The sequence below is a fragment of the Dipteris shenzhenensis genome, chromosome 5 (genome assembly GCF_047967505.1).
Source record: "Dipteris shenzhenensis isolate YYH24624 ecotype China chromosome 5, Dip_SZ_1.0, whole genome shotgun sequence".
Lineage (NCBI taxonomy): Eukaryota > Viridiplantae > Streptophyta > Polypodiopsida > Gleicheniales > Dipteridaceae > Dipteris > Dipteris shenzhenensis.
The window spans coordinates 51,598,786-51,623,149 of record NC_141600.1 but is presented as its reverse complement, the minus strand read 5'-3'; the positions used below and the strand labels follow the sequence as shown (position 1 = coordinate 51,623,149).

Here is a 24,364-nt window from a genome sequence, read left to right as displayed (position 1 = left end):
TCTCGCTCGAACCCCTTGATGAATGAGAGCGAGAGAATCACAAGTACATGGACAGTGCCAGAAAACGTGAGGCACAGATTTAGCAGAATGTAGACATCTGTGGCAAACAGCTGGGGCAATATGTCTATGCGCGAGTAACTGCCCAGATGGAAAAATGCCAAGTAGGACTCGCTAGAGGAAGAGTTGTTCCCGAAGAGGGACTTCACAATGCCAAAGGAGATGCAGCAGGAGATGCAGCCGCTTTCTCCACCACTTTGATGGGCGATCCATATGCCAAACAAAATTGGCTCTGTCAGAAGCCCAAGGCGGAGGTAACAACACTTTATACAGAGAAGGCACTGTGATATGTGAGAGCTTCAAAGGACGGGCTGAAGAAGAGGAAGAATGGAGAGTCCAATCCTCAAGCCTATCTTGAAGTTCCAAACGAGGTACTGGCAAGAATGATTGAAGCATTTCTGAAATTTTGTGCCATAAAGGACGATAATGGGCTCCCAAACCATACTTGCTAGCAGCTGCAGAAAAAGATAAAAGAGTGCCATCATCCAGAAGTACATCCACCACAGAAGAAATACCTTTGAAAGATATAGAATAAGAATGCCTGGGTTCTTGTATAGCCAAAGGAGGGTGGAATACTTTGGACCAATAGATATTCTCAGCCCTCAAGGAATTTCCTAACAAAGAACCCCTGCCATTCCATTCCAAGTGGGATAAAATATGCTTCCAATCAAGAAGCAAACGAGAACAAAAGGGCAGCCTCTGATCTTGCCTTGAATAGAGCCAAATAGAAAATCCCACTGTGTAGGCTGCCAATGCCCAAAAGCAGAAGTATCAATATGCAACAAAAGAGAGCGGATCAAGAAAGCCCAAGGCTGATCCCCTTGTAGAAACTGCAACATCATTTTCTCCCTGTGAGCAAGTATATGCATTTTAATATTGAGTATGTTCAAACCCCCGTTCATCTTTGGAGAACAGATACGATGCATAGAGAGTAATCTGAGACTTTTCTTGCCATTTTTTGAACACCAAAAAATCTCCATGATAGCAGACATAAAGGAAACCAGATCTGCCTTAGTAAACTTAATAAGGGGCAGATAGAATTGTATGTATGCTATCAAAATGGATTGTGTTATTCGCAAACAAACATGTAATGGCCAAGCTGTAAGCTTCCAATATTCAAGTTTTGCCCTCAACTTTGTGGGCACCCAATCAGTTTGTTGAGAATGAGTGAGCCCTCAACCTAGAGGATAGCCAGGATGTCAAATCAATTGAGAAGTTGGAACAATTTTCCCAGGCCACAAAAGACTATGCCAGTCTTTAGCATGCAACAACAATAGCTTGGATTTTCGAAAATTCACATGAGCAGCTAAGCCATATGTAGAAAGAGCCTGCATAATCAAGGAGAGATCGCTCTGAGTATTTTTCGAGGTAAAGAAAGAATCATCCCCATATGCTTGAGTGATCATGCTACGCCTGCCAGGAATTTCCAATCCATGCAACATACCAGTGTCCAAAAGGTGGTCCATATATTGAAGCATTGGATGAGTGGCTAGGGCAAATAGTAAAGCACTGAGGAGACAGCCTTGCCGAACATAACAACCAAGAGTTCAGGTTGTAGAAATATCCCCTGAAAGTATGCAGGCAGCTTTACTATCTTGATATAGCCAATTGATAACTTGCTGCATTTTTGTGCCAAATCCCAAGGCGTGCATTGTTTGTGAAATAAAGTCCCACTGAACAGTATCAAAAGCTTTGGCAATATCAACTTGCAATAGCAAAACATCCTGTGGCATATATTTGGCATATTCTATTCCAACATAGGCATTAGCAATGTTGTCTGTGATATGCCTACGAGGAACAAAACCATATTGCGCAGAATGCAACCCATCATGCAAATAGCCTTTTATCCGATCAACAATCATTTTGGTAGTAAATTTGTAAATGACTGGCATAAGCGTGATAGGTCTCCAGTTAGCCGAAGATTCACAGATTTGCTTTTTTGGAAGGAGTTTAACAAGACCTCTCTTCCATGTGTCTGGCATTTTTTGATTTTGCCAAGCAGAATTCACCACATGCAGCAAAGTATGCTTCAAAAGAGGCCAATATTCTAAAAAAAACTCAACTGTAAGACCATCCCATCTTGGAGATTCCATCTACCACAGGATTTGATTGCATCTGACAATTCCCTTTCAGTAAAAGGTTCCTCCAATTCCAAAGCTTGAGTAGTGGAGATAATAGGAGAAACATGCTGTAAAAGTAAATTTCTTGCAGACAAAACCTGCTGTAAGGGAAGATCTGCATAACCAAATTGCTGAGAGAAATGATGTACACAGACAGAAGCAAGCTGTGACCGTGATGTAGTCCATGAACCATCAGGCATAAGCACCCTGCAAATGTTTGTTTTTAATCTCTTTTGATGCAAGCTTTTAAAAAATTGTTTGGAAGAGCAGCCTTTATCTTTGAAAGCTCTTTGTCTTGCTCTGTCTCCCATTTAGCAAGTTTCCTGTGATCATTGATTTGGAGACAATGTTTAGCTTGGCATAGTGTTGTTTGCTCATGCAAGGACAAAGGACGGAAGTGACTGAGTTCAGTGAGGTCTTGACAAGTCAATTTAGCCTGAGCAACAGTTTCCCTCAGAGTCTTCATGTTAGACTTGCCATAACCTCTAATTACAAGTTGCATTTTGGACATAAAAGAATCCCATGCATTATCAATATCAAAGTGGCTCCGAGAAGACGGAGATTGATATGCTTCAATAACCATTGCCTTGAAAGCAACATGCTACAAATAGCTATTGTTCACAATTAGATGTCGCCTTTGAGGCAGTCTATCATCTGGCATATCATGAAAATATAGCCTCAACCATAACGGTGCAGGATCTGAATGCACAAAGTCATAGTGAACCCACATTTTGCATGTAAAATCATCATTTTGTTGCGGAGCTACACTATACCAGCGATCCAGACGTGCCTGATAAGAAGAAAGGGCATTATGTTGAAAAGTGTATCCAGGTGACAAAGGATGCAATTCCTTCCAAAGATCAACCAAATCAAGATGAATCAGTAATTGAGACCATGCATGTCTTTCAGAGGTTAACATATGAGTATTTCTTGATGTATTGTCACCCTGTTGGGAAGCATTATTGAAATCCCCACATATGAAGGCATGATGTCTCCATGGTTATCGTTGCATGGCATCCCAAATTGCACTTCTATCTTGAGAAGATTGAGGTGCATATACAGAAGCAAATTCAAACACCTCGCCTTGAATGATGCATTGAAGAATAATCCATGTGCCTTGATTGTCATTTAAAGCAATAACTGGCTGAAGCTCATGCTTAATCAGAATGACTACACCTGAGAAAGAGTGCTCCCCAGCATAAAAGATATCATAGCCGCAGTAATGACCTGTCTTTCCTGCATAGACATGTTGATTGTGTTCTTGTAATGCCACTATATCAGGCTGAAATCGATTGATATACAGCCACACAGATTTCCATTTCCTACTGTCGCACATCCCCTGAACATTTAATGTAAAGCATTTGATATGAGCAAGCATATTTACAGATATTTATAGGAAAAAAACAATTATGTGCAGCAGCAACCTTCATGATGTCAACCCTGCATTTTTACATCAGAGTCAGGGCCTCTTCCCTGAGAAGAAACATCCGCCTGAGGAGTAGACAGCAATGTAGCAACCTTTTCTTCAGGGAAGAGGGTTCTGCTCGCTATCACTGCAGCCCATGTGATTCCAATTCCTGAGTTGACCTCTGGAGAGTTTCCACTAGAAGATGCACCATTCCAAGTGCGAGGGGGTGGAGGTCGTCGAACAAAAATAACTTTTCTTGGACTTTGCCATCCATCAATTGGAGTTTTTGGTCCTTTTGCTGAGGGTTGAATAGCAGGAAGCGAAGGTGAAGAAGCACTCCCATTTGAAACAACTGGGGCTTTAGTAGGATCTATGAGAAGAGAGCAAAGTAAAATCTTTTGCTCTTTTTGTCTCTTTAGTTTTTTTTTACTTGTCTGCAGTTTCTACGTTCAGCTGATAAAGGGGCACAATCTCTCATAGCGTTCAATGGCTAACCTTTTCTTAAATAGACTTTAGCTACAAGCCTTATGAACGTATGGGTTAGGTGCAAAACATAGGTCTTTTTCGACAAATCTGAATTTCTGTGCATATGAAAACATAGTACGAAGGAGAAGTTTAGGATGGTGAAGCCGATATTGAAGTGAAGAATACGGAACATACAATTAGCTCAGGACTTATGGCAAAACATAGGATGGATGGCAGTGTTAAGAAAAAAAGTAAAGAAGATCATTGAGTCTGTATTGAGAGCTAGCAGTGTAGAAGTTTTGCTGAATTTAGGCTCACTGAGCCTATGTGTTTTTTGTTGATGAATTAATAACAACCTGCAAGTTTTCTCCAAAAAAAAGGGGGGGGGGGTGGATTCTACAATCGTTGATCTTCAGACTTGACATCATCTTTTGAGGCATAAGTTTATGGTAAGAGAGATGCTGATGGAATGCAAGGGCCTTCTGTGCAAGATGTTTTTTGAAGGAAACATTCTCTTGATATTAACATTAGTCTGTCTAGTACATAGGGAGCTCTAGTCAAATGTGTAGTTCAGTGTTGCTCTTTTGTATCAGCCTGTGCACATTGGTGTCCTGAATTTACAGACTATATGCTGGAGTAAATGTTGGAAATTCTTTTGTCTCATTTGTGGTTTTCTTATGTGATATAAGGGGATTATGACATCTTCTGGGCTATGTAGTAGTGCTAATGGAAAAAAGATCATACAGCCTCAAAGGGTTTTGCATATTCTATTTTGCTTGGTGTGGTAATTCTTCCCTGCAGAGACAATAGAAAGACTCTAATCCATCCCTAATACCTTCCAAAGTTGTGAAGTGTTCATGCAATGAAGTTCCATTCCTCTGAACAATGCGAGTTGTGACTGCCTGTATGATGATATCAGTTTTAAATTCTGTTGGAGCTGTTGGTATTTCAGTGAAATTTAGACAATTTTGATCATTGAGAATGCCCAAAAAGGGACTAGGGCTGCTTGAAAAACCTTTGTTTCTATTAAATTGTGCAACCTGTCATCTGATGTCGGTTCTTTCAGATGGCAAACAGTATTCTAGACTATTCATTTCAAGGAATGCAGCGGTCTCTACCCGAAGCAACTGTTACAAGTATGCTTTCTTTTTCCTGGGTGGTTGTTTTCTTTTTTTAAGGGCAAACTTAATGGTATGGGTCTGCTATTTAGTGGGAACGCCTTAATGTGCGTTGAATATTTTGATGAATTTACATAAGTTCAGACATATTCAAGCTCATTCCAAGAGCCCATCAAAAAAAGCTTTAAAAAGTGACGAGGCCAATGTCTCATGAATTTGACTCCTATGGTTGTTGACTATAAAAAAGCTGAACTTTAAATTCTGGTATTGGAAGTGAGTTGTCCTAATTGCTCATACTCTATGTCAAAGACTCGAGGGCTATAAATTTCGTGAGACTTTTATGTTTTGAAAAGCATATAAGTGAATCCAATACATTACATGTCCCTCTCAATGGAATATATGATCACACAATGTTTAACAGATACACACCAACTTCTTTCAGTAAGTTCAGGATAGATGAAAGAAAAAAATGGAACATGCACTACTGAATTTCACCTGCCCTGTAGTGAAAAACGGCTGTCACATGCCATACACTTCTCCTCCCTGCTCGTACCTGTCTGCTCTCTGATCTCTTTCACCACCCAGCCTGCACTACACTTAGCCCTGATCGTCCCATATCTTATCCTCTGCTTCTGTTCATCCTCTGCCTTATCTGCTGCTGTTCTTCTTCCCGCACCTCTATTCTTTCCACTTCTTCTCTCTGCTTTCTTTTTGCTTCCATTCTCATAACCTTGCCACTCACACTTTCTCTCTCACACAGACTTTTTTTTTTGGGTGAAATCTTTTGTATTTATATTAAAAAGAGGGCGTAATAACCCCACGCATAACCCACCATAAGAAAACTTATGTGTCCTTGGTGTGTGAGTTCTCTATTTGCATACGTCTATGTATACACATTCAGTACTCTTCTGCACAGTGTAGTAGATAGTATTGTATGCTACATTGGACTCCTGGGCATGGCATGGCATGCTGGAATATGGAGGACTAGAATCTCTCACACCTCTCTTCGACCTTCAGCTCAAAGTACACTAAAAAACACTCACAAATAGAGATCTACGCAAACAGCAAGAGAGAGAGAAACTGAGAGTATATTCATCCACCAAGTGTGGGGAAAACTGAGCTCAAGGTGAGCACAAAACACCTGACAAACTGAGGCAAGACTCTGCTGCAAAACTCTCTGCAATTTCCTCCTGGGATGTGCTGTCCTTTGTAGACTTCAGTGGGCTGGAGTAAGTGAGGAATTGGGGGGGATATGAGCCGTCTTATAGACAGGGGCTGGGGCAAATCAACCGACCAGAAAGGGCCGACTCAGCCACTTCAGCCGACCTGGGCAGCATCCCCATGGGGTGCCCTGCCATTGGCTAATTGGCCGACCAACCAGGCCCAAATCTGGGCCTATGTAAGGCCCTGATGTAGGGCCTTTGCTGCCCTACAGCCAGCCTTCTTCCAGCCGCTCTTGGAGGCCCTATGTGCAGGCCCCCTATGCTGCAGTGGTGCCTACTGCCCCTTTGTCCCTTCAGATCGGGGCCTCACATCTGCGGTCAGTGATTTCTAACATGGCATGGCAGTAAGTCCCCGTATGTTACTCACTCTACTCACACTCACTTCCGTACCACACACGCACGTGCGCGCACACACACACACACATTCACAATCACTTCTGTACCACAGACAGCTTTTTTTGGTAAAGGAAATCCTACACACTTTTTTTTTTGTTGAAAACTTTTGTGACTTTATATTACAGAGTAGCTATCCCAAAACGGGATGTGCCAAAGTTCATCAGCAGAAGATCTCACTATATGATAAGTATACATCAGAGTCTATGAAACGAACAATCAAAGAGAGATTGCTGCAAGGAGTGCCTGAAAAAGGAGAAAGCGCCCAAGTGAAAAATAGGTCAAACTCCTGTCTGGGTGGGTGAATCTCAAAAAGCGAGAAAAACTTTCCAAAGGTAGCATTAGGAATTCTAGTTCTCAAACGCTGCCCAAGGAGACCAAAGAAATCACGGCGGGTGTTGGAGCAATGCTAAAAAAGATGAGGCACAGACTCCCGCAGAGCCAAACATCTGTGGCAAACAGTTGGAGCAATATGTTTGCGTGCCAAAAGTTGCCCAGATAGAAGAAACCCCATCAATACTCTCCATAAAAGAACCTGTTGTCAAAGAGGAATTTTAGAATTTCAAATCTGCCACAATCTTTTTCGCCACCATTTTGCAGGACGATTCATTTGTCAAAGCTGATTTGTCCTACGTGAAACCAGCGTGGGGGCAAAAGAAAGAGCCTTTAAAAGTTGCCCCTAGGAAACCAACGTTTCCTTGCTACAGGGGGTTAGGGGCATTAATGTGCCACGTGCCAGGCATGCAGCCTACCAGCTCCACTTTTAGCATCTTTCCCCCCCTTTAGGGCAGCTGGCATCCAATTCTAGAGCCTGTTTCTAGAATTTGCCATCTCCTCCTTCTCCTTCTAGCTGCGCCAGACCTTCCGGAGGTTGCTGGTTGCTATTTCGTTGCTGGTTTTCTCTGTTTCCTTGCCTTCCAGCCCTGTTGCACGCAGTCCAAGCCAGGGAGCAACTACTGCGACTTGCTGGAGCCCATCCTAACGCTGATTTGCAGCTGTACGGCAGATTTCTCAGGCTGTATGGACTGATAAACAGTCCGTGCAGACTGCATGGAACCCTCTCCAGGCTGCGGGGACTGTGTACGGACTGTACGGGCCTTGTTGCAGGCATCTTGTGCTTGTACGCAGCCTGAGGCTGGTTTTTCTTGCTGCGAAATAGGGTTTCTGGCTGCAAAGCTCTGTTTTGAGGTCTTTGGCAGGGTTTTGGATACCTCGGGGACCTGTTCTTGTAAGGAGCAGGTGTTTTTGTTTGCAGCCCGTGCCGTGGGCGCGCGATCCCGGATTTCCAGCCCAATTTCTCTTTGTTTTCACCCTGTCTAGTTTCTCTATTTGAGGTTCTCTACGGGATTCCCTGGGTCTGTTGCAATCACCCAGTCACAGAGGGTGAACCCAGGTTGAGACCAAGTTGTTGAGGTCAGAGGATGCCTATGCCTTGCTCTAGCAGTTGGATTCATAGTTTGCTAGTTTGATGCAGTGTGTGCCTGCCTAGTGTGGGCCGGTGAATAGTGGTAGCCAGTGGGAATAGTTCAGGGTGCGCCCTGGTTGTAAGTTTGCTATTACTTTTAACTAAAGAAGGATAAAGAAATACCGCAAGGGGTTTCGGATACCTCGGGAACCTGTTCTTGTGAGGAGCAAGTGTTTTTGTTTGCGGCCCGTGCTGTGGGCGCGCGATCCCGGATTTCCAGCCCAATTTCTGTTTGTTTTCACCCTGTCTAGTTTCTCTATTTGAGGTTCTCTACGGGATTCCCTGGGTCTGTTGCAATCACCCAGTCACAGAGGGTGAACCCAGGTTGAGACCAAGTTGTTGAGGTCAGAGGATGCCTATGCCTTGCTCTAGCAGTTGGATGCATAGTTTGCTAGTTTGATGCAGTGTGTGCCTGTCTAGTGTGGGCCGGTGAACAGTGGTAGCAAATGGGAATAGTACAGGGTGCGCCCTGGTTGTAAGTTTGCTATTACTTTTAACTAAAGAAGGATAAAGAAATACCGCAAGGGGTGCCAAGTGTTTGGGGCCAATCGGTGTCGCTGTGTGATCATTGAGGAGGGGCATTCTAGCCTCACCTGTAATTTCGTTTATGCTATCTGATGTGGTGTGTTTAATTGGGTGGTAAGTGGCTGTAATTGACGGTGTGATCAAAGTTAGTTGTGGTTTAGCGCCCTTTGGGGTTGCGAAGGCCGGTTACATCGGCTCATTGCCACCATCTCGCAGGTATGGATTTTATGGACCCTAGCTCCATTTAAATTGATTCATCGTAATACTTTTGTTAGAATTATTATTATATTCTAGGCAGTGGCCAATGTATTGTAATAAGTAGGTTAGGGGCACTTTTTCCTCATTGAGGTTTTTCCCCCTAACCACAGTCCAATCCCTAACTACGATTAGTGGATAGGATAGGGTTTTGTCACTTAGACAAAACTCCTCACTCTCTTTTTGTACTCACTCATTCTATTCAGTTATTCAGTACACTTACGTTTGCTCTCACTCTTGCTCATTGCTCCCCTTTCTCTCACATTTGGTATTAGAGTGGGTTGTCCCTGCTAGTGCTCCTGCTACCCAACTGCCCGTCCTCTTGCTCCAGCTTGCCATTCCGTTCTAGCCTCCATTCCATACAGTCCGTACGACTGTACGGGTTCCGTACCAGCTACATGTACAATTCCGTACAGTCCCGTCACTGTCCGTAAAAACGTACGGACTCTGTACCTCAAAGCGCCGCCTTCCGTACTGGTCACCGTACATGCATTCCGTAGTACAGCAGTCAATTAAGTCACTGTACGAACGTCCGTACTGCATTTTGTACTGTCAGTCTATAGTTTTCGTACGTGTCAGCCTACAGTGTCGCACAGCCTCTGTCATCTGCACCGTATAGCCGTACAGCTGTTTCCATACAGTTGCAGATTTGTGGCATTTATTGTGTACAGTGACTGTACATCGTACGATTATGGTCAGCTACAGCAGTCCGTATACTTGCTAGCTATTGTTCTCTTGAAGGCGCTTTTTTGCTTGGAGCCATTGTTTACCTGTGGATTCAAGAAGGCATTTGTGTGTAGCAGGTGAAAATTTTGGGGCTTTTACAAGAGACTTGGAATTTGGGTGACATTTGGGGCTTGTGAATTTGCCCCAATTTCTACTCAATTTTAGCTCAAAGATTGGGGCTTTTTGTTTTGCATTGCAATTTTAGGCATTTTTGGGGCTTTCAGTTAATTTACCCTCTTTTGGATGCAATTTCCGTGAAGAAATTGGGGCTTTTGGCATTCGGATGTAATTTGGCAGTTGAAAGACCATTCGGGAGATTTGCATGCAGTTTTGGACTTAGTGTGAGTTAAATTGCAGACTTATGCCACTTTTTGCAGATTTTCTTTGCAGATTTTTGGGCATTTGCAGAGCATTGTGGTGCATTTCAAGCCTTTGATAGGCTGTGACAGTAATTGTCACTGTGGGCAGATTTTCTTTGGTAGACTCTGGTTGTGCATTACATCCCTGATGGGATTTTACTTTGTCTAGTTTGCTGTGTTTTTTGAGTTTTTCTGGCAAAAATGGCTCAGAACAACCCAAATGAGGTGTTTGGAGTCCTCACGCAGGAGGATAAGTTGGATGGCACCAACTAGTCCTTGTGGAGTTTTATGGTTCACAACATCTTGGTTGGCAGACATCTTTGGGATTATGTCAATGGAGATGAGGCAAGGCCAGAATTTGTGGCTACACCTGTCACTCCTACAGCTGGAGGCAGGGGTAGAGATCAAAATGCAGCACGAGTAATTGGAGCAGCTGCTACTCCAGTGGCTCCCACAGCAGAGCAGAAAGATGGGGTTCTAGAGATGCACAAGCTCTTTTTGTGATTTCTCTTTCTATCAAGAGGTTCATTATTCCTCACATTTGGTCATGCAAGACCTCAAAGGCAGCTTGGGAAATTTTAGAGAGTATGTTTGCAGAAATGATGCCAGAGTTTACTTCCTGAAGAGAGAGCTATCTCATATGCATATGGATGAGGGAGATTCCATGAATGCTCACCTGACAAAGCTTCAAGATTTGAGGGAGCAGCTGCTGAATATATATGAAGTTATTCCGGATTCAGAGATGATTACCACCACTCTGAATTCTCTTCCTGAATCCTATCTTGATTTCCACACCTCGCTGAATTTGTCATTGAGGGAGGGCAGCAATCCTCTCTCTTTTCACGAGTTGGTAGGACTTCTGTTGCAGGAAGAGCAGACAAGAAGAAATATGGCAACACGGGCTGGCGAGAATGCCATGCTTTCTAAGTTGAGAATGGTGTGTGTAAATTGCACCATAAGGGTTATGGGACAAACCCTAACCCTAATCCTAAGGGGTCCATGTATATATTCCTATTTTCCTTGGAATACAGTTAGTGTACAGTTAGTATCTTGTGTGCACTCCTCTCTCTTCCTCTCTCTCGTTTCCATCAACATGGTATCAGAGCTATGGTGCTCCAAAGCCCTTGCATGTTGTCAATGCAATAAGCCCTCCGCATGTGAGGCATCCTCCATCTCCACTTTGTGAGTTTCAGAGCTATTGTAAGAGAGTTTCCTTCAAGAGAGATTTCTGTTCATAGAGGTCTTCTTCTTCATGTGAGAGTTTTTTATTTGGTTGAGAGAGAGATTTCTATCATTCTTTTTGGTCCTTCCAAGTTATTGGGTCAGAAAGTTCATTTTGTGTCTTCTTGAGAGCCTTCTGTAAGGTTTTCTTGAGAGGATCTTAGAGGAAGCATGAGGTTTTCTTGAGAGGATCTGCCTATGCCTCAAAGCTCTCAGCTCCAGCTCCCTAGCCCTCACGACAGGCAGCCTACAACAAAGGCTCTGGCTGACCCAAGACTGCCTAAACAGAGAGAGCAGCTGATCAAGCTCCACGCCACATCACCGAAAGTTGCCTCCAGCTTCCATCTCCGTCACAGGCGCCACAAACGGGCTTCACGCAGCTATATCCGCCATCAATTGTAGTAGCAGACGACTTAGCAGGCGACCCACTCTCCAAACGCCAAAGCGCTTAGCCTCCTCTCCCGGCAGCACCTCCAATATCACGGCGGCTCACAGCTAGCAGACTAAGTGGGACTCAGTGACCTCCACGTTCAACAAGGCAAGAAAAACCACTCGGCATGGAGTCAGAATCCGTGGAAGAGGACTTGCAGTGGCCACCAATCCACAGTGCTGTGCGAGCAAGTCTGCGAGGTCAACAAACTCTCCATACCACTCGAAAGGCTGCCTGCCTCGCTGCGTGAAGAAATTATCCCAGAATTCGGGTCGGTGAAATTCGAAGGCGAGTTGATAAGCTTCGTCGCAAGTTCCATCCCCTCGAATTCCGTCTCTGGGACGTCATCTTTTCACAAGAATGTATTGTCCAATGCTACAAGAGCGGTGCAAAACACCGTAGCATGTCCTCCGCAAGCTGCATCACGTCATTTTTCTACTCCATCGTGGCCGCTGCTACTTCTCTTTGTGCTTCAGAAACTTTGTCATCATCGTTTTTCTATGTTGCTGGGTGAGAAACTGTGTGATGAATAGCGATTGTTTGAAGCAAGTGAGTTGAGAAACGATCAGATCAAAGGAGGAGGTGGGATTCGAAGCAGGCAAACGTGAACGCCGCCTTCTCGCCGTGGACGCCAGAGAGCCATAAATATTCTCTCTATTGAGAAACTCTGTCATCATCGTTTTTCTATGCTGCTGGGTGAGAAACTGTGTGATGAATAGCGATTGTTTGAAGCAAGTGAGTTGAGAAACGATCAGATCAAAGGAGGAGGTGGGATTTGAAGCAGGCAGACGTGAACGCCGCCTTCTCGCCGTTGACGCCAGAGAGCCATAAATATTCTCGCCGTGGACCCTCAGAGCAGCACCTGGAGGGACCTCAGTCACAGAGATGGAGGCACAGATAGCCACGATACAGTCGGCTATAGCAGAGACGACTAGATGGGTGGACGTGGCAAAACGGGAGCCTGCAAAGGCAACCGTTTCAGCCGCCATACAGGAACAGCAGCAGAGGGCTTCGAAGGCCCTCAACATTTGGATACGAGGGATCACGCGAGACAGCACCAACACCACTACGACGCCCATGGAGGAGGCGATTACCTTTGTGACCACCACCATGGGGGTCCCCAACCATGGCATAGAGGGAGCATGGCGTGTTGGGAGAGATTCCAACTGAGAGCAGCCCCTAGTCATTCGCTTCAGAGATTCACATGCTCGTCTAGCGACACTCCGACGCCGAGCCTCTCTACGAGAGCATCCCACCTTGTCCATGGACGAGGACTTGACACCACTACAGATTGAGGAGCGACGAGTTCTTCTGCAGCAGCGGGATGTTGCCTGCAAGGAGGGAAAATGGGCCGTGGTCCGAGATGGTAGGTGGTTGATTGGCACCCGTCGGGCTCCCACCTGTACCCCCTAGGGGGACGGGGCCTATGAGACTCAGGTTTTCAAGAACCTAGACTGCACCATTTAGAACTGTAATGGCACCTTATGGTCAGACCCAGGAAACTTCTCGGAGTCTTATACAGGACGAGACATAGTCTTTTACACGGAGACACACCAGAGGCCAGAGTGTCCACTACCGATAGTCAGTGGCTACACATTATGGGAGTCAGCCTTCAGGGATGAGACGAGGTATACAGGAGGAGTCCGAGGATCAGGCGGGGTCGCAGTATTGTATAGGTCTTCCCTCGCTGGAGCAAGAGGAAGGACGCACACTCCCGATTCATGTGGATCCGGATCCGACGCACAGACACCTGTGACCTTTTTATAGCAATATGCTACTTCCCGCCAGACACATCCCACTTCGCCAGAGTGGCACGAGAAGAGGGTGAGACATCTCCATATGCACCCTTACATCAGGATATCCCATACCTTTCAGCCCGCGGGGAAGTTCTCCTTGTTGGGGACTTCAACGCCAGGACGAGTACGCGACAGGCACCACTCTTGGACTTTCGAGATGACTCTATCATGCTTCCAGACATGGACCTAGACGGAGCAGGTATGACTAGGACCTCATCGGACCGACACAGGCCTGTTACACCATATGGACACGCGCTCCTTGATTTGGGCAGGATGCGTGATCTCATCATCTACAATGGGCTCGACCTATGGCCCTCCTCAGGTGGTTTTACTTGCTTCCCACATGGGGGGGGCACTAGTGTAGTAGATTACATCATGGGATCCCCTACCTTCACTTCATGTATCATCGACTTTACCGTAGCACCACTCCCTCCAGGAGCTGATGACACATACCTATTCTTCACTATCGCCACCCCATGCTTAGCCACACCACACACACCACATAGGAAGCACGACACCTACCACGACATACACTTTGATCACAGCCTCTCACCGGCCTACAGTGGATGCCTAAACAGACTCCTAACCTACATCTATCACATACCACTCATAGAGGACCGTGCTGCCCTGATTAGTTGCACACTCCACGAGACTGCCCTCCAAATCTTTCCCCACACCACACGGTCCACTAGACCACCACCTCTTGGTTCTGTACCTTGCGACAATTGGTACGATGCGGAGTGCAAGGCTTATTGCCGACAGCTCCGACTTGAAACCAGATGTCACCTCCCGAACACACCAGACACGGTACACAAGTATTGATGTCTCGTACGTCGGAAGAAGTAGGCTTTTCTTCGTCGAAATGAGGAGGAGCTGCTGCACATCTTGTACAGCAACAACATTTTTGGCGGAGATTCCTTGAGCGTAGGTCCCCATCACCCCTCACTGACACGAGAGTCTGGCACACGTATGCACACCATCTATATGATGTCCCACACCAGCCCACTCCAGACCTCATACACACACCTCATCCCACCACTTGCACGTTGTTAACCAGAGGGGGAGTCAAGGACGCGACATTGAAACTGCACAATGGCTGAGCTAAGGATCACGAGGGGCTATGCACTGAGTCTATCGCATATGGGATCGACACGTTAGCCCCAATCCTAGCAAAGCTATTCAATGACGCTGTTTGCCTTGGCTTCCCCTGCACTTGGACACTCAACACCATTACCCCCATCCAAAAGGTAGGGGATCCCATGGAACCGAGTAACTACAGGACTATCATGATTGGACATGTGATGTCCAAGATCTATGCAGCTGTATTAGATGCATCGGTCAGCCTGTTTGCAGAGATGAGAGGGCTCATAGCAGAGGGTTAGGCCGGTTTCAGGCGAGACCATGGGACTATGGATCACATACTCACACTCAGGAGTGTCAATGAGGAGGCCAGATCACGGAAGGAGAGGGTATACTGTTGCTTTGTGGATTTCCGCAAAGCCTTTGACACAATACCTCGAGCTCGTCTTATCACACGCCTACAGACACTGGGATTTGATCAGGAGATCATCTAGGCAGTCATCGCACTGTATGAGAGAGTCTCGGGCCGAGTTCGTATAAGCGCAGGTTGGACAGATGAGATCTTGAGTACCATAGGGGTCAAACAGGGTTGTCCCTTATCACCGACCTTGTTTGGCCTCTACATCGATGACCTTGAGACTTTCATGGGGACGTTTGGAGGGACCGGTTGCTCACTTTCCGGGATCATCATCAGGGTTCTTCTTTATGCAGATGACGTGGCACTCTTGTCGTCCACACCCGAGGAGCTCGAGCGACACCTGGATGCACTGCAGGCTTTTTGTTTATCCCATGATTTGGAGGTCAACCTTGGTAAGACCAAGGTCATGATCTTTAACACCTCTCGAGCAAACATGCAACAGAAACAGTTTACTTTTACTTTGGGTGGGTCATCAGTTGAGATCGTATCCTCATACACTTATTTGGGGGTCATCTTCTCCGGCCCGATCTTCACGATGAGACCAGCGATGCAGGCCAGACTGAGCAGGGGATACGCCTCACTGACTCGGCTAGAGAGACAATGCTTTCACTCCCACTTCCAGGACCCTCGGACCAAGGCTCTTCTCTTCGACTCCTTGGTCCGATCAGCGGGTATGTATGGCAGCCCTTGTTGGGGGCCTGGACACGGGTGGAGCGCTTGCAGATCCTCATGCTTCCACGGATGATCTGGGGGAAACCGTCTGTACCACATCACATCATTCAGGCCGAGTTTGGTGCTTCTCCACTCCAGCTAGATGCAGCCTTTCAGACCATCACATATCTACACCGGGTTAGATCATATGGGGACTGCACTTCAGGGAGATAGAGGTTGCCATGGTTGGCTCTCGATTCCTTCATGAGGTTGGCAGTAGAGGGAGACGCGCGATGCTGGTATGCACGGACTCACAGATGGTTTGTGAGACTAGGGTTCCGCATCGATAGGATACCTCCTTTTCAGTACAGTTTAGATGCCCCTTTGGTACTCCCACCCACCATCTCGATTGGACCACATATCAACCAGGTCATTCGAGAGGATCTCCTGCAGCTACACACCTTTAGGACCTGGTTGGAGCCGAGGGAGCTTCCAGTGAAGCTGAGTTTCTACAGAGATTACTGTCTTCGCATTTCGGAGGAGGATTAATCACACTACCAGGGTACACTGAGCTTCATATGGCTCACTCACTACGGATCTCCATCGGACAATTTCGGGTATCATCACACCGCCTCCGCATAGAGAGCGGCAGAGCAGAGGGGATTCCTAGGGAGCATCGCTTATGCATACTGTGCGACTGTCAGGAGGTTGAGTCAGAGGAGCATTTTATTTTCAGGTGCCCAGTGTGCTACGAGATCCGAGGTCGCTACCATTGCCTCTTCAGAGACGGCTCTGGGCTCCTTTCGAGATTGCTCGCCTACCCAGATCAGAGATGTCTCGCGACCTTCATTGACGAGGGAATCCGACATAGAGAGTACTTACTCAGGCGACGGGGCTTGGTCACATCATCAGACACCTCTCAGAGCATGATCATAGAGTCTTCCCATCGAGTGACATTGATCGTCCAGTCTCTAGCCGCCGACGTGACAGAGACCCCGACCTCGCAGCACGACACACTAGACATCAAGGGGACACATAGATCACTCTGGGGGACCTCCCGTCATTGTTTAGACCCGGGATACGTCCCACGGGAGTCACGGTGGCTTTGGTCTTGCGTCGAGCCTCGTCCAGGAGACCGAGACGCACGGCACCCCTTGACGGGCACCAGCGTCCCATCACCAGCTATGCACCAGCCAGGGGGACATGACATGCGGAGGATTCCGCTCCGCTCCAGTCCTTTTCTTTTCATTGTTACATCCAGATGTATTTGATTATGTATGATTAGACTTAGGATTCAGCACGGGTGATGATGCTCGTTTCAGTAGCTCCACCCTTACTGTGATTTGTATGAGGTTTTCTTTCAGTCTCATAGACCCATCGGTCTTCCGAAGACTCTAATAAAATTTCTTTCTTTCTTTTCTTTCTTTCTCTCTACATTCTCTCACCTCACCACTAGCTGCCACGTGGCAGATAGGCCTCCACTTGGATTAGCTTAAGTTAACCTGAGGTTAGGCTTATCCTCCCAAGGTTGGTTAGCCTTAACCACAGTTAACCCTAACCATGGTTACATCATAATGGTCAACTAACCATGGCTTGGGTTGACTAAAGTAAGCCACATCACTATTGCCACCTCACCTGACACGTGGCAGTGCCAGCCCACAATGCCACCTCAGCATCTGTGCTTCACAAGCACAGTGTGCTCCAGCAGATGCACACACAGGCCACATCATCAGTGCATTTTTTAGCACCCTTGAGGTCATATTCTTCCATGGGCTCTATCTTTCAATCCAGGTGGAATTTGGAGACGCTCCAAAAACCAAAATCGCTCGCCAGCTCATGCTCTATGCACCTGTCACATTAGTTCTGACATTTGGGATTTTCAGTTTGCAGTATTTGCAGAAACCTCTCCATCGGCACCACCGAACCCAACACAAACCTAATGAAGATAAAATCTATTTTGCTGCTTTTTCATATCGTTCGACATGTAGACTAGTTATAAGACTAGCTACCTTAGAGGAGATAATCCACAAAAGCCAATCTGAAGCCCTGCCAAAAAATTCCCGATTAGTTCCCGAACAGTGTCAGTCCCTACGGAACCTATCATCGGCATTCATCTCACACATACCGACACCTGTTTCATTCTTTGATAGAGGGTAGATTCACTCTTGTTGAGTCACTTGGCAGTTTGGGTTCCTAATTCAGGACAGTTGCACATTTGCACGCACTTGCCACATTGTAAAGTCATGAGTTGACTATTTTGGCATTCGGTTTTTGCACGACTTCTACAAACCTTGTAAAGCCTCTGGTTATCACCGGCACTTGGTTGCTATTTGTATACAGGACACATGACAATGTTGCATACATCTTCACCAAAGCACTTTCACGTGAGAAGTTTGAGGCATTTTGCAGTGCCCTAAACTTATCTCCTTTTGGTGATTGATCACTACCTTGTACACCACATTGGCATTGCAGGGGGGTGTTAGAATTATTATTATATTCTAGGCAGTGGCCAATGTATTGTAATAAGTAGGTTAGGGGCACTTTTCCCTCATTGAGGTTTGCCCCCCTAATTACAGTCCAATCCCTAACTATGGTTAGTGGATAGGATAGGTTTTGTCACTTAGACAAAACCCCTCACTCTCTTTTTGTACTCACTCATTCTATTCAGTTATTCAGTATACTTATGTTTGCTCTCACTCTTGCTCATTGCTCCCCTTTCTCTAAAAACTCTCACCTTTAGCTGATTGTGGAGACCTAGTGGAGTTCATACCTTCCATCTTTGTTGACATCTCTCTCTCTCTCTCTCTCTCTCAGCCTCCCTCTGTGCTAGCCCTCCGCTCCAGCTCCGCTAGTCCACCGCTCCCCCCCGCTTCACTTCCGGTCCACCCCGCTCCACCTTCGCTTTACCGCTGCTCCATCCCCGCTAGTAGTCTTCCGCTCTACCTCTGCCCCAACCCGCTCCACCTCCGCTCCAACTCGTTCCAACCCTCTGTAGCAGTAGTAGTTTGTGGGATAACCCCCAGGCTGAGCTCAGCCCTTGGCTTTGCCTCGGGCGGTTAACTCAAGCTAAAGGGCTCCTCATTCAAAACAGGCACCATGGAATTACCGAAGACGAAGATATTTGCAACTATGTCTCTGAGCAAGCCCTCCTATTCCGATGTAGCAGCGACACCCAGCCCTTATGCATTGCATTTCAAGCGAAGGCCTAGACCAGAACCGCTGGACCAGAACCGCAGGAGCAGATCTACTACCTACCACAGGAAGTAAGAGAGCTTAGGCTTATAGTAGCAGCTCTTGGGAAGAAATTGAAGGAGTTGGAAAACAACGAAGGTAAGCAGGAAATCATTGCTGAAGTTTTACAAAAATGCAGCTCATGTCCACGAGCACAAACATTTGTCTCCACGGTCGAAAAGATGATCACCACTCAGCTCAGCTCAGCTCAGCTCAGCCAAGAAAGAGATGGCTATTCTAGCCAACAACAAATCAACAAAGCAGATTTATATACGGAAGCAAAAGAGCAGGAAGCTATAGCAAAAAACAAGAAGAGATTGCACATAGGGGGGCTGCCAAAGGATTGTATGGGATGTCCTACATATATTTTACGGAGGGATACACAGTAGAAGAGAAGATCACAAGTCTCAAGAAGGAGATACCATAGATAGAATGGGATGAAACTGATATCAGTTGGATCTCTCTAGAAGGGAACACAAGTACAAGTTGAGTTCATAGAGAAGATTCTCCGACAGAAAAACAAATTGAAAGGCACACGGGTATGGATATGTGAGGAGCGTACCCCGAATCAGCTCAAACAAAGGAATGTTGAACTTGCTAAAGTGAAGGATGCACGCAAAGATGGAAAATGGGCAGTATATAGGGATGGACAAGCCTTGATCCATGATTTCAAATCTAAACCCTAAGACTCTCAGTCTTAAACTGATGTTGCTCAAGCCATTTTTTTCTAAGATAAAATTAGTAGCTAGTTATGCATCTAAATAAATTGGGGCTGAGCTGATATACTCCCCCAAAAACTCTCAGTCTCTTACGGATGTTGATGATTTTGGTGTTTTTTTGTCCCATAGACCTGCGAGGTCTCCTATGGACGTCTTTCTTTCTTTCCAATTCATGTTGAACGAGTGTCAACCGCCACAGGTTTGGAGGTCCTTTCCCCAGTGGATTTCTCTCCCCTCGCTCTTGTTCACTACTCCAGAAGGTCCAGGGCCTGCCAAACAGCTTGAACAAACTGTCAATGTCTGAGGGAGTGGATCCCCAACCTGCTCTAATACCACTATAGGCTAGGGCAAGCAATGAAAGCTCAAAAATGAAGGAGAGAAGACAAAAAACCAGCTGCTGTAATGAATTGCTGCAAAAACTGAGTGGAGGCTCAAGAGAGAGCCAATATAACAAAACCCTAGGGCAAAGTGCCCTAACTGGACTAATTGTCCTAATTTGTCCTAAGTGGTACATGTACTAACTGTACCAACTGACCTAACAGACTGTAACTAGGCCTACAAGGCACCTACTAAGGAATGAGTGAAGCTATGGATAGCCCATAGAATGGCCTACACATATTGCAAGAGAAAATTCCACACTTCATTCTGAAATGAGGCCTTGTACAATGCGCTTTCCCAAGACATGCTCGGATTGACAGGTTTTATGTTGATGGTTGGGCACTGGATAGGGGTGGCACTATTGCAATGCCCTATGGGTCTTCACTTTGGATCTTTTTTTGATGGTTTCCAATTCTGAGCCTCGTACGTGTTCCATTCTACCAGTATCAGGATTTCAGATGCTTTGTATGTAGAAGAAGGCCTTTCAGAGGTAGTTTTACAGATTTGGGTGTCTCATATGCAAGGTGGTGTGCCTTCACCTTCAGATGTGGCAGCAACCCCTTTGGTATTATTGATTTTTATCACTCCACTTCTAGTACTAGGATACATGAGATAAAATAGTTCTATCTTGGGCTTAGTATTCAAAGGGATTTTAGATGCAAACCTTTAAAGAGTCCACTGGATGCTAGTGGAAAGTCGACAGCATATGATGGTCGATGCAATATTGAACACACAACTAGTGGGAAGTGTAATAATTAGAATTAGACGTTTCATATGCTGTGAACAAAATAAGTCACTTTAAGCATCACCCAAAGGTACTACATTGGAAAGCAGCTAGAAAAGATTTTGATGTACATGAAAGGCATTATTCATTTGTGTTATTACACACATGTGGACAATGAAACCGCATGGTTAGACTGTTTGGTTGGCCAAGTTTAGTGGATGACTTAAAATCTACAATGTATCTATGTTCTCTCTATTGAGGCTATCACTTGGTGTAGTAAGAGCAAAACATTGTTGCATTGTCATCCATTGAAGCTGAATATAAGCAACCATCTTTGGAAAGACTTTTATTTATGAAATCGGGATGTCACAAAATGATACTATAACGTTCCATTGTGACAACATAAGTTTAATATGCTTGACAAAAAAGAATCAGTTTTCAATCCTAGGAAAAAACATGTGAAAGTGTAATATCACTTTATCATAGAAAAGGTGGCATCAAAGGAAGTGGGAATCGTATTTTGCATCTCAAGCATTAGGTTGCTGATATTTCTACAAGCTGTGAAGTTTGAATGGAGGCATGCTTGAATGAAAACAAAAAAAGCATTAAGGAAGAGTGCTAGAAGTTAAGGTTGCTATTAATATATAAATGGGTTTTGAGAGGCAATTAGCATCAAAGGTTTTCAAATTTGTATTAGTCTTTTCTAGAACTTGTGTATCATTTGACACTCTTACACATGATTCCTCTCCTTGTAAATTTTGCTTCAATGAAAGATGCTGCTTTCTGCTCTTTTGTGCATTCTTCTGCCTTCCTTTCCTTTGTACGCCTTACTGAAGGTCACGAGCTTTACCTTGGACGACATCAAGCACATAAATTTTGTGGAGGATCACAACATTTTGTATACCATCTTTACTTTGTGGAGGGCCACTAGACACAAGAAAGGCTTCTCACCAACCAACTCTTGGCCTTTGAGAAGGCTTACAACAGTGGATTTGGTTTCCTCGAGGGCATGATGAATAGACAGGTTTCTAGAAGAGCTAGATTCTTGGTGTCTCAAGGATGTGCTCAAAGAGATCCAGTCAAATGCTTAGTGGGGGCCACATGGGAGGCTTTTACACTTTCGTGATCAAGTTGATAGTGATATCCTCTTGCTAGCTTCCTGTTATGTTTGTGGCAGAATCCCTTGGCTATTAACGAAGACCACAAGACTTTTGGTTGGTAGGCCTTAGATTCTGATGCAATACGAGTAAGAGGTTTTGGAGTTTGAGTTTGAGAATGACACAACCTTGTGCATAGAGGAGACAGTTTGGGTTTAGAGCAATCACACAAGCTTCCATTCCCTAACATCAAGTGAGCGAGTGAATTTGGATGAATCTACTGGCTTTGTAATGCAAGATACCTTGGGTGTTAGGTAGCAATGAGTGAACTTGAACTTGGACATCAAGAGGACAAGTAATTTGGGCTTGTCCTCAACAAGAGTTTTTACAGAAGGGGAGACCTATGTCTTCCATTGGATTCCTAGAGGACAAAACACAAAGCAAAAATCGATGATTGAGATTGATGCAGCCATCCCAACTCCTAGTGGAATCTCAGCAGCACTTGTAGGAAGTTTTTGATTATAGGGTCGTCCTTATGAGGAGCTAATCAACTCTAAGGTTGATGGAGGGGTCAAAATAAACATGCCATGTGGCAGTGTTGCATGCGAGGTTCTATGTAGTTCCATTGAGGTGAGCTATGGTCACCATGAGAGGCTTTCTTCCCCGGTCGGCTCGCAAGATTCTCTCTCCCATGAGAGTTGGTTGATGACTCTTGGTGATGGCGATTCAGCAGGGTGGAGGCAACTCGTGGAGGTCTCTGGTTGGTACGTGTTGCTGGTGAGCTTGAGATGGCGGTTCTCTCCAGCTACTAGGTCATCATCTGTGTGTATGGGTGACAGAGATTGTGGATGTTTGCTGCCCATATCAGAGTCTTTTCAATAAGCCTTTGTGGCTTAGCATATTTACTTGTAAGCTACAACAAACCTAGTAGGGGTGAGTAGCATTGTCTTGCAATACAAAGATCTTTCGTAGCTTGTCTGTCATTTTATGTGAAACTGTTATCATTTTATGTAGAGATCTCCAGTTGAATGCTATATCCAACAGCACTTAGGAGAAGGCTTCTCAGAAGTGAAATGTGGATCCAAATTCTCTGGAGTATAACCTAGAAAAAGTGGCCTGAATCAGCCTTCTTCTCTTTTAATGTTGCCAACTGTTGTGCACTAAACTTTGTAGCAACAGTCAGACTCCGATGATTACTACCTGTTTTTACACCTGCCTATTTTATTGAAATTCGAGGTTCAAATAGTTTTCCAGTCAAACATAGAACAATGTTGCCATGGTAAGTGTGACCCAAGAAAGGCTCCATAATGCATTTGTCTAGCGTAGCTCTGCACTCAGCCATTGCCCTTTATTGGGACAACTAATAAGCATTTTAGGATTGAATGTCCAATTTGGACATCCCTTTTTGTATATGACATATTGTGCTCTATAAATTGAATGCGTGTTTTGAATCATACTTGGTGCGCATCTTTGAGAGCAAACTAAATATACCTTGCTAGTATCCTTTTTGGTTGTATGAAGAAAATAAGTGCTAATGGTACTATGCATTTGATACTGCATCTCTCTCTCTCTCTCTCTATATATATATACATATGTATGTATGTATGTATGTATGTATGTATATATATGTGTGTGTGTGTGTGTGTGTGTGTTCAAGAACCTGGACTATGACCCGCTCAGTGAGACAGGGTTGCCCTCTTAGTTCTTTACTGTATGCCATTGCTACCCATCCGTTACTGTTGCATATGGACTATCTTGCAGATACAGGACAGCTTCATGGCTTGCAAATTCCAGGGGCACAGTCATTTCTTGCACAGGCATATGCTGATGATTCATACTTTATGCCCAGGAATTCTCAAAGTGACCTTTCTCACTTGATGCATACACTGAATGACTTTGGCATAGCTGCTGGACTGCAAATCAATTTTTAGAAATCAAAACTTCTAGCTTTGAAAGAAGCTGATTGGCATGCACTTCTCTGGCCAGGTCACATTATCTCTTCCCACACTATTGTGAGGCATTTAGGCTACCCCATTGGCTGGAATATTACCCCGCAACAACAGCTCAAATGGTTGCTTCAAAAGATCAACAAGAAGCTGGAATACTGGCATTTGTCCACTTGGCCTTTACATGTTCGACTTCGGATAGTACAGTCCATCATTATGGCATATGTGCAATTTTATTTGCCTCTTCTTCCCTGGTCTTTCAAGCATTTGGCTTCCTATATGTCTCAGGCTATGGAGATATTTTGGAAAAGCAAATCTCATAAAAAGGCTTTGCGACTACTACCTATGCAGTCTATTTGTTCACCCAAGACTCATGGGGGGCTGAATATTCTCAATCTCCAGGTTCATATGTTGGCAAGAAAGAGCACTATGATTGCTGATTTTCTTCAGCAAAAACAGCCATGGGCTATTATGTTAGCAGCAATGTGTGGAAACATGGCGTCTCATGCATATGGGCATTGGATTACAGATCACTGGGAAGCAGTCATGACCACATTTC

The 24,364-nt window shown here is 45.1% G+C and overlaps 1 protein-coding gene across 4 annotated transcripts in view; it reads left to right on the top strand.

Annotated features, from left to right (window-relative positions):
• Nucleotides 1-24,364, top strand: part of LOC147902168 (uncharacterized) — a 132,189-nt gene that overhangs the window by 50,345 nt on the left and 57,480 nt on the right. For all 4 annotated transcript variants that reach the window (XM_087374905.1, XM_087374904.1, XM_087374903.1 and 1 more), the window contains one exon: nt 5,117-5,186. In XM_087374905.1, coding sequence (XP_087231031.1) covers nt 5,117-5,186 — 70 coding nt within the window. The remainder of the gene's footprint in view (nt 1-5,116; nt 5,187-24,364) is intronic.